The 13,336-nt window shown below is 44.8% G+C and overlaps 1 protein-coding gene across 1 annotated transcript in view; it reads right to left on the reverse strand.

The window, feature by feature from the left end:
• Positions 1-9,785, reverse strand: part of Crhbp (corticotropin releasing hormone binding protein) — a 13,456-nt gene extending 3,671 nt beyond the window's left edge. The window contains exons 1-6 of the mRNA NM_198408.3: positions 9,554-9,785; positions 9,130-9,223; positions 8,691-8,848; positions 7,022-7,232; positions 5,022-5,170; positions 1,359-1,476 (exon numbers count right to left, since the gene is read on the reverse strand). Of these exons, the coding sequence (NP_940800.1) occupies positions 1,359-1,476; positions 5,022-5,170; positions 7,022-7,232; positions 8,691-8,848; positions 9,130-9,223; positions 9,554-9,634 (811 nt within the window). The 5' untranslated portion in view covers positions 9,635-9,785. The remainder of the gene's footprint in view (positions 1-1,358; positions 1,477-5,021; positions 5,171-7,021; positions 7,233-8,690; positions 8,849-9,129; positions 9,224-9,553) is intronic.
• Between the last annotated feature and the right edge of the window lie 3,551 nt (positions 9,786-13,336).

Raw genomic sequence — 13,336 nt, forward strand, 5'->3', positions numbered from 1 at the left:
CTGTCTCAAAAAAAAAAAAAAAAAAAAAAAAAAAGGAAAAGGAAAAAGAAAAAAAAAAAAAAAAAGAAAGCCATGGTTGCCTCAGTGAGATAGCTCGCCTTGGTCCAGTCTCATGGAGACATTTCTGAGCAGAGGGTAGGTCACAGCAGGCCTTCCCTCCTACCTGTGTGCATGAATTCTCTTTCAGAGCTGTTTTGTTTACTGAGGGCTCAGCAGTAGCTCCGAGAGGGGGGAAATACTGGTGAGGTGAACTTGTTTTAACATCAGGATACAACTGATCAAGATATTGGTTTGCTTTGCTGGGGGAAGGAGAGGAGGGCTCTGGCGGAAATGGCCTGTGCAGTTTGGCATTGGTGCTTTGATCGTTCCTTTTGTCTCTTTCCAGATTGCCAATGACGCCTGACACCCGAAATACAGGTATGAGGACGACCTTACAGAGTTGTTCTCTGTACACTTCCCCCACCACACACAACAATTGCTAGTTTGGTCATGAGGTCAGTAGTGCAGATGCCATCCTCACACACCTTAGCTTGAGCACCTGAGCATCCTCTTTGGTCCCTGGCCCCTGTATCCTAAGCATCAGCAACTGCATCCTAAAGTAGTTTTTTATTAGCGATGAGGTCTCAGAATTTGCTTCTGGTTGCAATGGCCCTTGAGAAGCTAGCAAACCTGTAGAAGTTGCAAAGACTCAGAAGCTCAGAGATATTCTAGAAATCTTACTGCTTTGCTGTGTATGTGGCTGTAAATAATCCATGTGTGCGTGTGTGTATGTGTATACATATACATATACATATACATATACATATACATATACATATACATATACATATACATATACATATACATATACATATACATATACATATACATATACATATACATATACATATACATATATAATGTGTGTGTAAATATGCGTATATATACTTATATACACATATATGTACACATACATGAGTTGTATCATATATAGGTAGTAAAGTTATTTAACTATTATTTCATTATATTGTTACCAAATCACTGATACTTTTTCCATTTAAACTGTCAGACAACAAACAAGTTAATGTCCAGAGTATAAAAGCAGACATCCTCCCTAAAGTGGAGAAACCTTGTCTTTTTCACAGTTTTCTTTAAATACACACTCTAGCTGCTCCATAGGTTTCTCTCTTGATGCCCAATGCTTAGGTAATAGGTTCTGATACTACACGTAGGTTCTAAAGTAAAATTCTCACATTGGCTCAACATATAAAACAAATGTTTTGGTAGAATTTATCTTCTCGTATATGAAAAGTAGAAGTGTTGTATTTAAGGAGAGAGCCCTGACAGCCACATAATTGACAACTGAAGATCTGTCTCACCAGGGCCGAGAAAGGGGTAACACAGGTCTGCTAAGGGCATCATCTTGGAGGGGTCCAATCCAGTTCCTCCCAGCAGCTCCACAAAGTCACCAGTCCCACCGCAGCCAGCCGCAGGTTTCTAAGAGAACACAGCAGCAAAGAGAGCAAGATGCAGGTAAACCTATCACACAGGTCCATCTGAGCCAGCACTGAGCAGTGAACACTCTTGTCAGCCTTCAGACTGTAACTATGCCTTGACTCAAACATCAGAGACTCCAGAAATAGTTTAAGGTGGGGGGAAAGGCTCTCAAGAATCAGTGTTCTTTGTCAGTTGATATGTTATTGTTCAATGTATGTGTACATGCAAAAGCTAAATTTCATGACTGAAAAAATTGAACCAGGAATTTGTAAGCTTTGTAAGATGTATGGACACACACCAAATGACTGGGACCTCTTAATGCATGCAGTCAGAGGAAAGAAAGCCCAGCCACCCGCATTTTATAATTGCATTATAACTTGTTTATTAAATTTCTGTATTCTCCCTCAGCTTACATCTTTTCCTCTTGCTAACAGAGATATTTCTGTTCTTGGAACATGTCTTCCACAAATAAGGATTTAGATTACTCATGGGTATAGTTAAAAAAAAAAAAGACTAGAACTGTGATTTGGGGCTCAAGTTAGCCAAATGTACCATTTACTCTTTCCTTTGAATGGAAACAAATTCTTTTCATGGCACTCAAATGAATTCATTCTGAGCCTCTGAAACCATCCCTCCTTCCCTGCATCCTCCCACAGCTCTTAGCCACTGTGATTTCTGTGTCTCGCTCAACACAGAGAAAGTCTGGGTTCGTAGTCCCGTATGTCTCACTTGGCACCTGTTACACATGCCCAGGTTAGCCCTGATTTCATGTCAGTTCCCCCAAAGGGCCAGGATTATAGGGATGGGCTGCACATGTACACTAAATTTTTAATGACGTTTTAAAGCATTTCCCACATTTTCATTCTCTATGGTCTCCCATCATCCCAGTCGCTAGGTTTGCCTGTGACCCTGTTATTCACTGCTGGGTACACATTAAGAGATCTAGTGGTATGTGGCTGGTCAAGTTAACCCTGACACATGGGAGCCAAAATCTAAAACCGAGGACTTTAAACATCCACCCACTCCGTGCACCTGTCAGACATTGGGAAGAACACTCCAGTGTGGTAGGAACTAAAATGGAGACATCGTATCACGCAAACTATTTGGCTAAGGAATGGAGACAACAGGGTCTGCTTATGTTTAAAGAACTTACTATGAGCATGACTGTATGCTTAGGTACTTCAAACGTAATTTCATTACATGATGAAATAAAGATTTAATTAGGCCCACTGTGCACAAGTTTGTGAACAGACATTCAAACAAGCTATTTAGGAGTGGAAGAACAATAATTGCCCTTCCCATGAGTAGATAGACGGAAGTTTCCACTTGGTGAGTGATGCCATCTCTCTCCTCTTTGGAATCCTCTCAGGTGTTCTTGTAAACAGTGGCAGAAAGTGAGCTGCATGAGGACCTGTCTGGGGTTCCGGGGCCTCAGCAGCTCCCGCGTGTCTTTGTTGAAGCGTTAAGCTCCTACCCCCTCTTGCTAGATTGTGACCCTGTGCCAAAGGCTCACTCCAGCTTGTTGAACTGGAAGCCAAATCCCTGCTGTTCGTTCTGAATGTCTGAAGTCTCACCCCCAGCACACATGGAAGCTGAGGTGCTTATGGGATGATCTTCAGTGGTTCACTAGCACAACCATAGAGTCTTCTCACGGGGAACGTGAGGCATCTCGCAGCATGTCCCCCAGCCCATTCGTCAGGTGGAAGCCAGAATGACCTTCAGGACAGCACACATCAGGTCCTTTCCCACCCAACCCCAAAGGCTTTCCCACTACTCCTGCTGCACACAACCTTCTCCGGGTGGGCAGCACACGGGGCTCTGCCCAACTCCCTCTCGAGCTTGCTTCTTCCTGTGTCTAGGATCCAGTAAGCCTGTTTCTGCCAGGGCAGCACTGTTCCATCCACTCCTCCTGCCTCCTATGGTTGCTGATTCTTCTAATCTAAGTTTCCTTTCCTGACCACACTGTCTCAGGCAGTTCCGTCTACCCACTTTCCAGCTCCTGTCTGTCTATCAATCCACTCTGCTGCATTTTCTGGACAGACTTACCATGATTTGAAATTCATGATAATTTTGCCTGTGCCATCCCACTTCAAATAGGCTCCCTGTGTGAGCAGGACCTGCCTTGTTCATTGCTTATTTCTAGAACCAAGAATAGTCCCTGAGCAAAGGAAATTATTATTGTTGTTGTTTGGCAGTACTAGTAAAGGGAAGGTCATGCAAGCCTGTCACAAGAAGTTCTCCTATCTCAGTCTCTCAGTACTGGGATTACAAGTATAAACCACCATACCCAGCTTTCAATACCCAGGTGTCAAAAAATAGGTTTTCAAAGGAATAGATGCCTAGAACACAGTAGGCACAAAAAATATTAAGGGAAATATAAAAGTATTCTTAGAGCTTTCATACCAAAATCACAGATTTCCTAATATGTTACCATGTATCCCACCAGATTCTAGATCTTTCATCAAGAATAAAATGGCTTACGAACACTGTCAGGCTGGATCCAAAGCACTCAGACATTCTTATCAAAGGATCGCTCCTCAATCAAAGTCCAAGGGCAACAAAGAAGAAGAAGCAGGGACACGTGGGTGTGGGGGCTGGAAGAAGTTAGATATCAATTCTTTCTCTCGGTCTTGTTCCTTATTTAGTTTTCACAAAGATCTGTATGTTTGGGAACACCGGCTGCCTCTGATACCACCAAGTGCACGCATTATCTTAACTTAGGCCGATGAACAAGGAAAAGGAAATGAAGGTGACTCATGGAGCAGCCATTGTCTTTGCAGAGGGATGCTGTGAAGCCAGCATTCATTGTAAGGCACACACGGAAGCTGATATGAAAGCAAGTTGGTTGAAATTTCACAGCATATATATATATACATATATATATATGTATATATATATGTATATGTATATATTAGACACACACATACATATATACACATATATAAATACATATACACATATATGTATATACGTATATGTGTATATGTATATCTGTGTGTGCACATATATATTAAGCAAGATGTCATATAACCTGCTCTTCAAAACTTTACTGCTTTTTGCAATAGAAAAAAATCCAATTTCATATTTTATGCCACCGTTAGCATTCTTTCTTAGCCTAGTACTGTCAATGAGAGTGACTTCCTTCTTATCAAAAGAAAATTCCAATAATCAGGAGAGCAGCTGTGTCGATGACTCAGAGGAGGCTCAGCTAGGAGAGGATTTTTGTAAAAGAGGAAAGTACAAGAGTGTTCGATTGTAATTACATGCTGCAGCTTTACCAACTGAAAGCATTTCCTATGTCACAAGAGAAATCCTTGAGTAGTCAGAATGGGCACCTGAGTGTTTGCCTGCAGCGTGACTGAAATAGACATTGAGGAAGCCAGGGCATCGTGCAGAAGACTTAAAAGTCAGGGGCCACATGCTTCCTGACAGGATGGGTTATTTGTCACTGATAAAACAAAACAAACCAAACAAACAAACAAACAAACAACAACAAAAACAACAGTGGCCTTACCAAATGGCCAAGGAGCAAGCAAGCCACTGACCTTTAACTGAAGGCCATGCAAGTGTCCGAGGGTAAGATCAGAGATTTTGATTGCCACTGGATAGATGATGGAGAAGCTGCAGTTTTGGTGCTGGTATGGAACCACTAAAGTAAACCTTCCACTCGGAGTCTGAGAGATGACATTGCAAGCTTAGGAGGTAAAAAAAAAAAAAGATACAAATACATTATTTAGAGTGCTGGACTTTTTAAAATAAATTATTTATGCCTTTGCTCTAGATTTCAGTTCATGGTCTAGTAGGTATATCCAACCTGGAGCCCAATGGCCACATGTGTCCCAGGATTGCTTTGAATGGTGCTAAACATATTTGTAGATTACCAACATTCAAGGGCTGGACCTCTCTATTTAGGTGTTGGGCCCAGGGAGAGGGTATATATCACCATGACAATCTGGGGAGAGGAAGGAGCAGGGGACTAGAACTCAGTGACATGTGAATATTGTCCGGAAGTGCCAGCCACAAGAGGGCTTCTCACCTTTGTCTGTTTATAACAATCCTAAGGTAGGAAGTCTTTATCAGTCAGACAACATACCTGGGGGTACCAGGAATACTTCTGTTGAGTTGATTCTAGATCCGAACTGGGAGAACAAGGCTCAACCACGAAGTCAGAACCTCACCCATAGAATTTGAAGCCACGGTGTTGTTTGTTAAACAATAAAAACCATGTCTAATTTTATTCAAAAGATTTCATGATACTGACAGAAGAAGTGGAGAATAAAATAGACAACAGTTTTATACCTAATACATATTTGCTGGGTTTAGAGTAATGTAAAGTTGACTAAGTGGTCTTTTTTTAAATTTTTATATGTATTATTGTTGTTGTTGCTTTGAGACAGGGTTTCTCTGTGTAGCCCTGGCTGTCCTAGAACTCACTCTGTAGACCAGGCTGGCTTCAAACTCAGAGATCTATCCGCCTTTGCCCCTAAGTGCTGGGGTTAAAGGTGTGGGACACCATGCCCAGCTTTAACCTTTAAATCGTGATAGTCTTAAGATTTTCTGAAATTTTTCTTTTTATTTCAAGTCTAATCTTACAACTGAGTTATTCTTCTGTCTGTGAAACAGAGGCATGGGATTGGCCTTTCTGCTGACCCACCGCCTTATGTTTTTAATTACTCTTAATTTCAGAAATAAGTATTTTTTAATGACTCTTAAATTCAGGAATAAGTGAAATTCCTTGACAGTTTAAAAAGACATCTTCTGATTTTTTTACCAAGCAAATGCCCACAGAAATGAACCCCCAACATTCTGTTTCTCAGATAGCCTCAGCTTTTCAGGGCAGAATTTCTTTCCCTCTCCTTCCTGTTTCCCTCTCTTCTCCCTAGCTTCTTCCCTCCCTAGTGCTAGAGTTTGAACCCAAGTTTTGCTTCAAGCATTCTTAGACAAACGGTTTACCACTTAACTACATCCCTAGTTCTCAGCTTTTCCCCTTAATGAGGAAATGAGCCGATGTACGAACTCGTTCTGCTCAGAATCACGCTCTTTCAGGCTGGCTATCTAGTTTTCCAGCCTAATCTATGTTTCTCTCTGTCAGAAATGACACAAGCTGGGGTGGTGGCTTTGTGGTAGAAGGTAACGTGGAAGGAGGTGATGGAGGGGCACTGGTTCACTCCCTCCTTAGGGGACAAGACAACATCTGCCCACCTGTCTCAGACTTTGTTTACAAAGCTCAGGCACCAAATGATCCCACAAGCTTATCCCGAATCTGCAGGATGGCCTGGGAAATTAAAATTGGGTTCCTGAACCCATCGTAATGTCCCGGCAGGGCAGAGCAAGACTTCAGAGGGGAAATAGAAGTGTATGTACCATATGGTAGAATATTACCTAGCCTGGGAAATACAATCAGAAACTGTGGTTTAATTTTCATAACCAGGATTAAAGAGCCCATACCATTCCTGGGCTTAAGTCTGTGAGGTAATACAATCTTTACAAAGCAGAAGTGACCGCCTCCCCACCTGAGTCCTGTCTGTTGCTCGTGTTTACTTACGGAAGAGGTTGGGATCTGTCTTTATGGTTATCGTGAATCCATTTCCTGGTTCGTGGACCCGGAAGAAGACCATGGCCACATTCTGGGAAGACCTGATGCTCCTTCTGGTAAGACCACTCTCACAGAAATCTGTGTACCTCTTCATAGTGGGCAGAGGGTGATCCTGAGAACTTGGGAATTTCTCTCCCTTTAGGATCCAACCATCAAATACCTTCAAATGATAATAATAATAATAATAATAATAATAATAATAATAATAATAATAACAACAACAACAACAACAGTACAGACATACACAGTCGCTTTCACCAGCTTCTAAAATCACAATGTGTTGTAAAGAGGGGACGTTAACAACCTTCGGTTTTTAAGTGGGGAAGCCACAGCCGGGACTCACAGCCTGCTTGCTTTTCAGTGGTATTTATTAAGACTGTGCAGTTTGGTTGCAAGCACTATCTTTTCTGCATAAGCCTTCAGGCTGCTAAGTTGGCACACTTTTTTATACCTTATCACCTAGTTTGGTAGAAGGGCATTAACTACAGACGACGCTGATTTTATTCATTCGTTTCCACATGAGATCAACTCTCGGGAGCGCTGCTTGGATTTCACTTCAATTTGGCTTCTGCTTTCCTCTAATCAGTGAAATGCAGGCAACAACAGATCTCAAAGAATAAATAACAACAGCCAACCTGGATATGATGGAGGGTGATTGTAACCCCAGTACCACAGAGGCTAAGGGGGAGCACCGTGAGTTTGGGATACAAAGGGTGATTGTGTCAAAGTGATGGGGGGAGGGGCGTGGGGGGATCCAGAGCAGCAGGTGTCATTGCCAGTGCCTCACTCTTCACATTAATATATTATTATATATTAATTAATATATATATTAGTATATATCATCACCTCAAGCTACTTTTTAAAATATTTCTAAATGCTGAAATCTGGCAGTGCTGCCTGGTTAGCCATGTAAGACTTCCTCTTTGCCTCCTGGGACAAAGGGTCAAAGTCAGTTGACCCGGTTCTCAGAAATCACCGCAGGTCTCCATTTTAATGAGTCCATCATAGCACAATTACCAACTGCCGGGTTGCAAATTATTTCTAACAAGCTTGACAGGTTCACCAGTGGTTTTGGAGATCTAAAATGTGAATGTTTCTTGGAGCGGTAGAACTCTATCCTGTGGCCTCTGGGGGCTGAAATGGGATGTGTGGAGCTGGGAGTTCTCTTCCTCTTCTTGCTTCTCTCAAGCTCTACCTCCTGGCAGCATCCCTCTCCCAACCAGTGCCCCACTACTTCAAAACCACCATCAGCCCGGGCTCCTGGAATTACAAAATGAGTTCAGATCTCAGATCGCAAGCGAACCCTCCTGGAGAGCTCCTGCTAATTATTTTTGCCATGTTTTGTACGCCGCAGATTGCATCATAGCGTCTCACACTGCAAGTTCAAGTGCTAGGAAGTTCCCAGGAGTTGGGGAGAGCACAGAAGGGAAATTAAACCATCGACGTCCAGGGGCGCTAGACCTGCAGCGTTTGGCGCTAGACCCTTCCTAGGAATCCAGCCTCCGGGGCTCTCCCAGGGAGTTTCTGAGACTCGAGCACTTAGAGGTTTAGTTGTCCCCCACATGGACGCGCTTAGGGGAACGTGGGCTGGGGCCGCGAGTAGTGGGGACCCCCTCACCTTCAGGAAATCCCCGCCTTGGCAGTCGATGGAGACCAGGTCATAGTGGATGGTGATGAATTCCTCGGGTTCGCCGATGAAGAAGGCGGCGCAGTGCAGCTGCGGCCGGTCTGCGGTGAAGGTGAACTGGCCAGGGAGGCTCAGCATGTCCAGGCACCCTGGGAGAGAGCATGGAGCCCGGGGTTCCCAGCTGTCTTGGGAAGCTGCTCTCAGCGCGCCCCATTCCCCGGCTCCGCAGCGCGCCCCAACCTGGAGCTCCCAGCTTAGGCTGCACTGGGTTCCCTCGCTCTGGCTTGGAAGGAGCCGCGTGGATGCTGCAACCCAGGGGTCCCAGCCAGCCCCCCCCCCCCCGCCCCGACCAGATATCCTGCAAGCCTGTGTCCTAGGTTCTTAGCCTCCCGCCTCCCGGGCACCCACACACTGGACAGCCCCAACTCACGCAGAGCCCGTCGGTACGGCTGCTCCTCTGCCAGGTCCCGCTTCAGATTGGCACTGAAGAGCAGGAGAGGGTCGTAGACCGCGGCTTCTTGCACCTGGAGAGGAAAGTGGATCGTCTGGAAAAGTTCAGGGGGAGGGAAAGAAAGCGAAGCAGGAGCAGGGAGCCCTTTTTGCAGCTCAGAGAAGCAAATGGGGCAGGGGGCAGTGGGGCATGTCTCCTGAGTTCAGAGTTTATGCGTGAGTCGAAGACTATTTCCACCAGATTAGGGTACCCAGCCCAGAGAAAGGCAGGCAGTTAGGATGCTCAGGGGCACGGAGAAAGCTGTCTAGGTGAACCAGGGAGAAAGGATCAAAAGTTGGTCTGCTGTCCCTGGCTAAATACTCAAGGGATAGAAAGGTGTTAAGCTCGAGAAAGGATGGCTCACCTCTAGGTAGCGGCTCTCTCCCCTTAGAGCTGTCAGGAGGATCAGAATGAAGTGACATTGGAGTTTGAAGTTCGGTGACATGCTGGCCTTGTGTCTGCAGCTGGAGTGCTCTGCTGCGGAGATCTTAGGCGTTTCTTCCCACACCTTCGCCCACACTGAGAGCTCAAAGCAGCGAGGGTCCCTTTGCTGGGTCTCTTTTATAGAGCAGTAGAGGGGAGGCTCTCTGCCCCTTAACTGATCTGAGCTTAGTTACCATGGGTTACCCTGCCTCGGTGACAAAATGCGTGGCAATGACGAGGGTCCAGCTCTCAGCCACAAATATTTCAGCATGGCCCCGCATTATTCATCAAGAGTGACACTTCAGTCACGAGGACCTAGTGACCTGAACGCATAGCCGAAAGAATGAGGCAGAGGCAGAGAGATTCGGGGAGAGCCTTTCACTTGGCCTGTAAAACGTTACATTATATTCATTATACATATCTGGGGAACTTTTGGTTTTATAAAAGCAAATGACAGACATGTCAGACACATATGACCTCCTCATGGGGCCTAGCCATATAACTGTGGATGGGACTCTGATGGGAATGGCCAGAGCGTAGTATCAGTACGGCTATCATTCCCCTCCAGAAGAAATATGAGGTGGTTTCAGCCTCAAAACTTTGACAGAGCCTGATTTTATAGAATATTGCAGAAATAAAATCCGGGCTTCCTGTCCCTTGCTTTATCCCGATCCCGCTTCTTATCGGCCTTTCCTTAATGAAGAGCAAGAATCTGCAGACTTCTGGATGTCAGAGGGGCTGTCCCTGATCTGTACGTTTCCGGTGCTCTGGACACCTGGGCAGTGCTCTGTAGCCAGGACTTCGGCCTCAATGAACCACTGAGAGAAAGTCGCTCTACGCCGTTCCTCCCAGCACCTGCGTTACTCTGACTCACCCGAGGGAAACGTGCTGACGCTTCCACAACTCACACACAGCTCCCGTGGAACGAGAGGGAATCCACACAGGAGTGGTGTGTAAGCTCACTTTTGCCGATTTGGCAGAAGACCATGGCTTCTGCTTTTGTCCAGAGCTGGGGACAGTATAGAGACAGCCCCTCCAGTTTTCCCCACCCCTTCAAAACAGGCAGTAAACACTGCTAGAAAACTCGAACTCAAGACCACAGCGTAAGGTTTTAAGGAAAGAAAAAGGATTACATTTGTGGCGAAAACACTTGAAAGAAACAGAAATCTGTTAGGATTCTGTCAGGATGTCAGAATTGGTTGTTTTCCTATTTGAGACAACACTGAGATCTGCAGGGGTGGGTCTCAGGGTTTACACCAGGGGGGTCTTCCTTTTCCTGATCTAATGCTATAAACAGTCCTTAGACCAGACCACAGAGCAGAAAGAACACACCAAGTTCATGAGCCCTGGCACCACGCCCTTCTCTGCATCCTCCACTGTTTAGGCATCTGAATTTCAGACAGGGATAGGGAACACTGAGGGGAATGAAAGGAAAGAATTTAATAGCTTAACATCGCCTGCCTGCCTGCCTGCCTGCCTGCCTTACAGGCATCCAGCCATCTCCAGGACTATCTCCCTAGAGAGATTTTCAGGCACGTTCACCTGGCATACCATGATCTACCCTCCTCTCTCATCCGCGCAGACCAGGCTTTGGCCAGCCCAGGGCTCACCCCGACACTTACGTCCAGCCCAATACCGTCTTTTCCACTTTGGGGGTTTGGCACCTGTGTCACCTCAGCTCCAAGTTACTTGTGAACATTATCAAGACCATCTTGTTTTCTGGCCCACCCCTTCACATACATACCTACCCCCACCCTACCCCCACCCTACCCCCACCTCTGCCAGCACAGGGACAGCGATGTTCTCTGCATGCTTGCGTGCAAACAAGCAAGCCCAGAAACAAATAAATAGGTTTTAAAAAAAGGTTTTAAAGAAACAAGATGAAGCTAGTCTTAGTGGCATGTGACTGTAATGGCAGCACTGAGGAGGCAGAGAGAGGATAAGAGAGGGGAGGGGAGGGGAGGGGAGGGGGAGGGGGAGGGGAGAGAGAGAAAACGAACCATGGAATAAGGCTTACGATAGCCCAAATCAATAAAACTGCTTGCTTTCACAGAGACTTGTTGTTTGATTTGGTTGCTATTTATTTTCTTGTAGTGAGAAAATGGCATGAGTTCTAGTTCCTGACAGGCATTTCAGCAAGGACACAGTACAGATTGTAGGGATGGTGCTAGCCTGCTGATTCTAGAGCTTATCCACCCTGCACATCTGGAATTTCACCTGTGTAGATGAACAATTCCACCCCCGACTCAACCTCTGGCATCCATTGCTCTCCCTTCTGCTGCTCAAAGGTGGCTCTTTTTTTTTTAGAAACTTCGGATAAGTAGAACTCTCAGTACTCAAGAGGGTTGGGAATCACAAGAGTTCCCAACCAGTTTGGGATACATAGCAATAACCTAGTCAGGCATTGGTAGCACATACCTTTAATCCAAGCACTTGGGAGGAAGACATGGGATCTCTGTGAATTCGAAGCCAGCCAGGTCTAACATAGCGGATGAGTTCCAGAAAAGCCAGGGCTATGTAGAGAGCTCTTGGCTCAAAAGCAAAAATAATAAACAAAGAACCCGCCAGAATCCTGCAGTATTTGCCATCTATGACTGGCTTATTTCAGTTGAGGCTCATCTAGATTTAGTATGCAATGGGACTTCCTTCCCCTTTCTTCATAAAAGCCATCTCGACACACAACAGGTGCGAAGTCAAGGCTCACTGAGCCTTTCCTTGCTTTTTTCGGTGATATTGATCATCTTTTTGTATAATTATTGGTCATTGATGTGCATTCTTTGGGAAAATGTCTCTTCAAATCTCAAATCTGAGCTGGGTCTGCATGCTTTTAGTCCCAGGACTCAGGAGGCAAGGAACAGTTGATCTCTGAGTTCAAGGCCAGCCTAATCCACGGGGTAAGTTCCAGAATAGTCAGGACTATACAGAGAAACTCTGTCTCAAAAAAATAACAGCAACAAAATCCCGAGCCTATTGGATATTAGGTTTTTGTTTGCTCTGCCTTATAGAATTTCTCATATATTGTAGTGATCAATGCATTATCAGCAGAACAGTTGTGTATTTTATAGCATCCAATGGTTTACTATTTTCCAGGATTGATTGAGTCTCTTACTGTGCATAAACTTTTAAATTTCATTCGGCACCCATGGCTTATCTTATTTCTACTTTTGTTGCCTGTGTTTTTTGTTGTCACAGTTATGAAATCATTGTAAAGGTCAATATTGTAAATCTTTTCCCATTTTTCTGGTAGTTTTACAGTTTAATAGCTTCCATTTAAGTTATTGATCCATTTTTAGTTTATTTTGGTGAATGATGTAGCATAAGACTTCAAGTTCATTCTTGTGTGTGTGGACATCTGGTCTTCCCAATACCATGCATTACCAGGACCTTGTGTGGGAGCCCTAGAGTCAACCCATAAACCACATGAACACCAATTTCAGCTAAGCAGGAATGGCTTACTGAACGCACATCCCCAAGACCGATCGACCAGGGCAACAGCTCAAAGCTGGACATCTCTCAGGGACAGCTTATAAAGGCTAAAAACACAAAAACACAAGGAGCTCATACACAGATGTTGGAAGTGCTGCCCAGGGGTCAACCCTGACTCAAGTCATTTTAGACATAACAGTTCATATTGACCTTTAATTTGATGGGGCCTTCAGGAAGCTTATAGTTGTGGAATTTCTTAAGATTAACAAAGCTTATAACATATGGAACAAAACTGGGT

The sequence above is a fragment of the Mus musculus genome, chromosome 13 (genome assembly GCF_000001635.26).
Source record: "Mus musculus strain C57BL/6J chromosome 13, GRCm38.p6 C57BL/6J".
Lineage (NCBI taxonomy): Eukaryota > Metazoa > Chordata > Mammalia > Rodentia > Muridae > Mus > Mus musculus.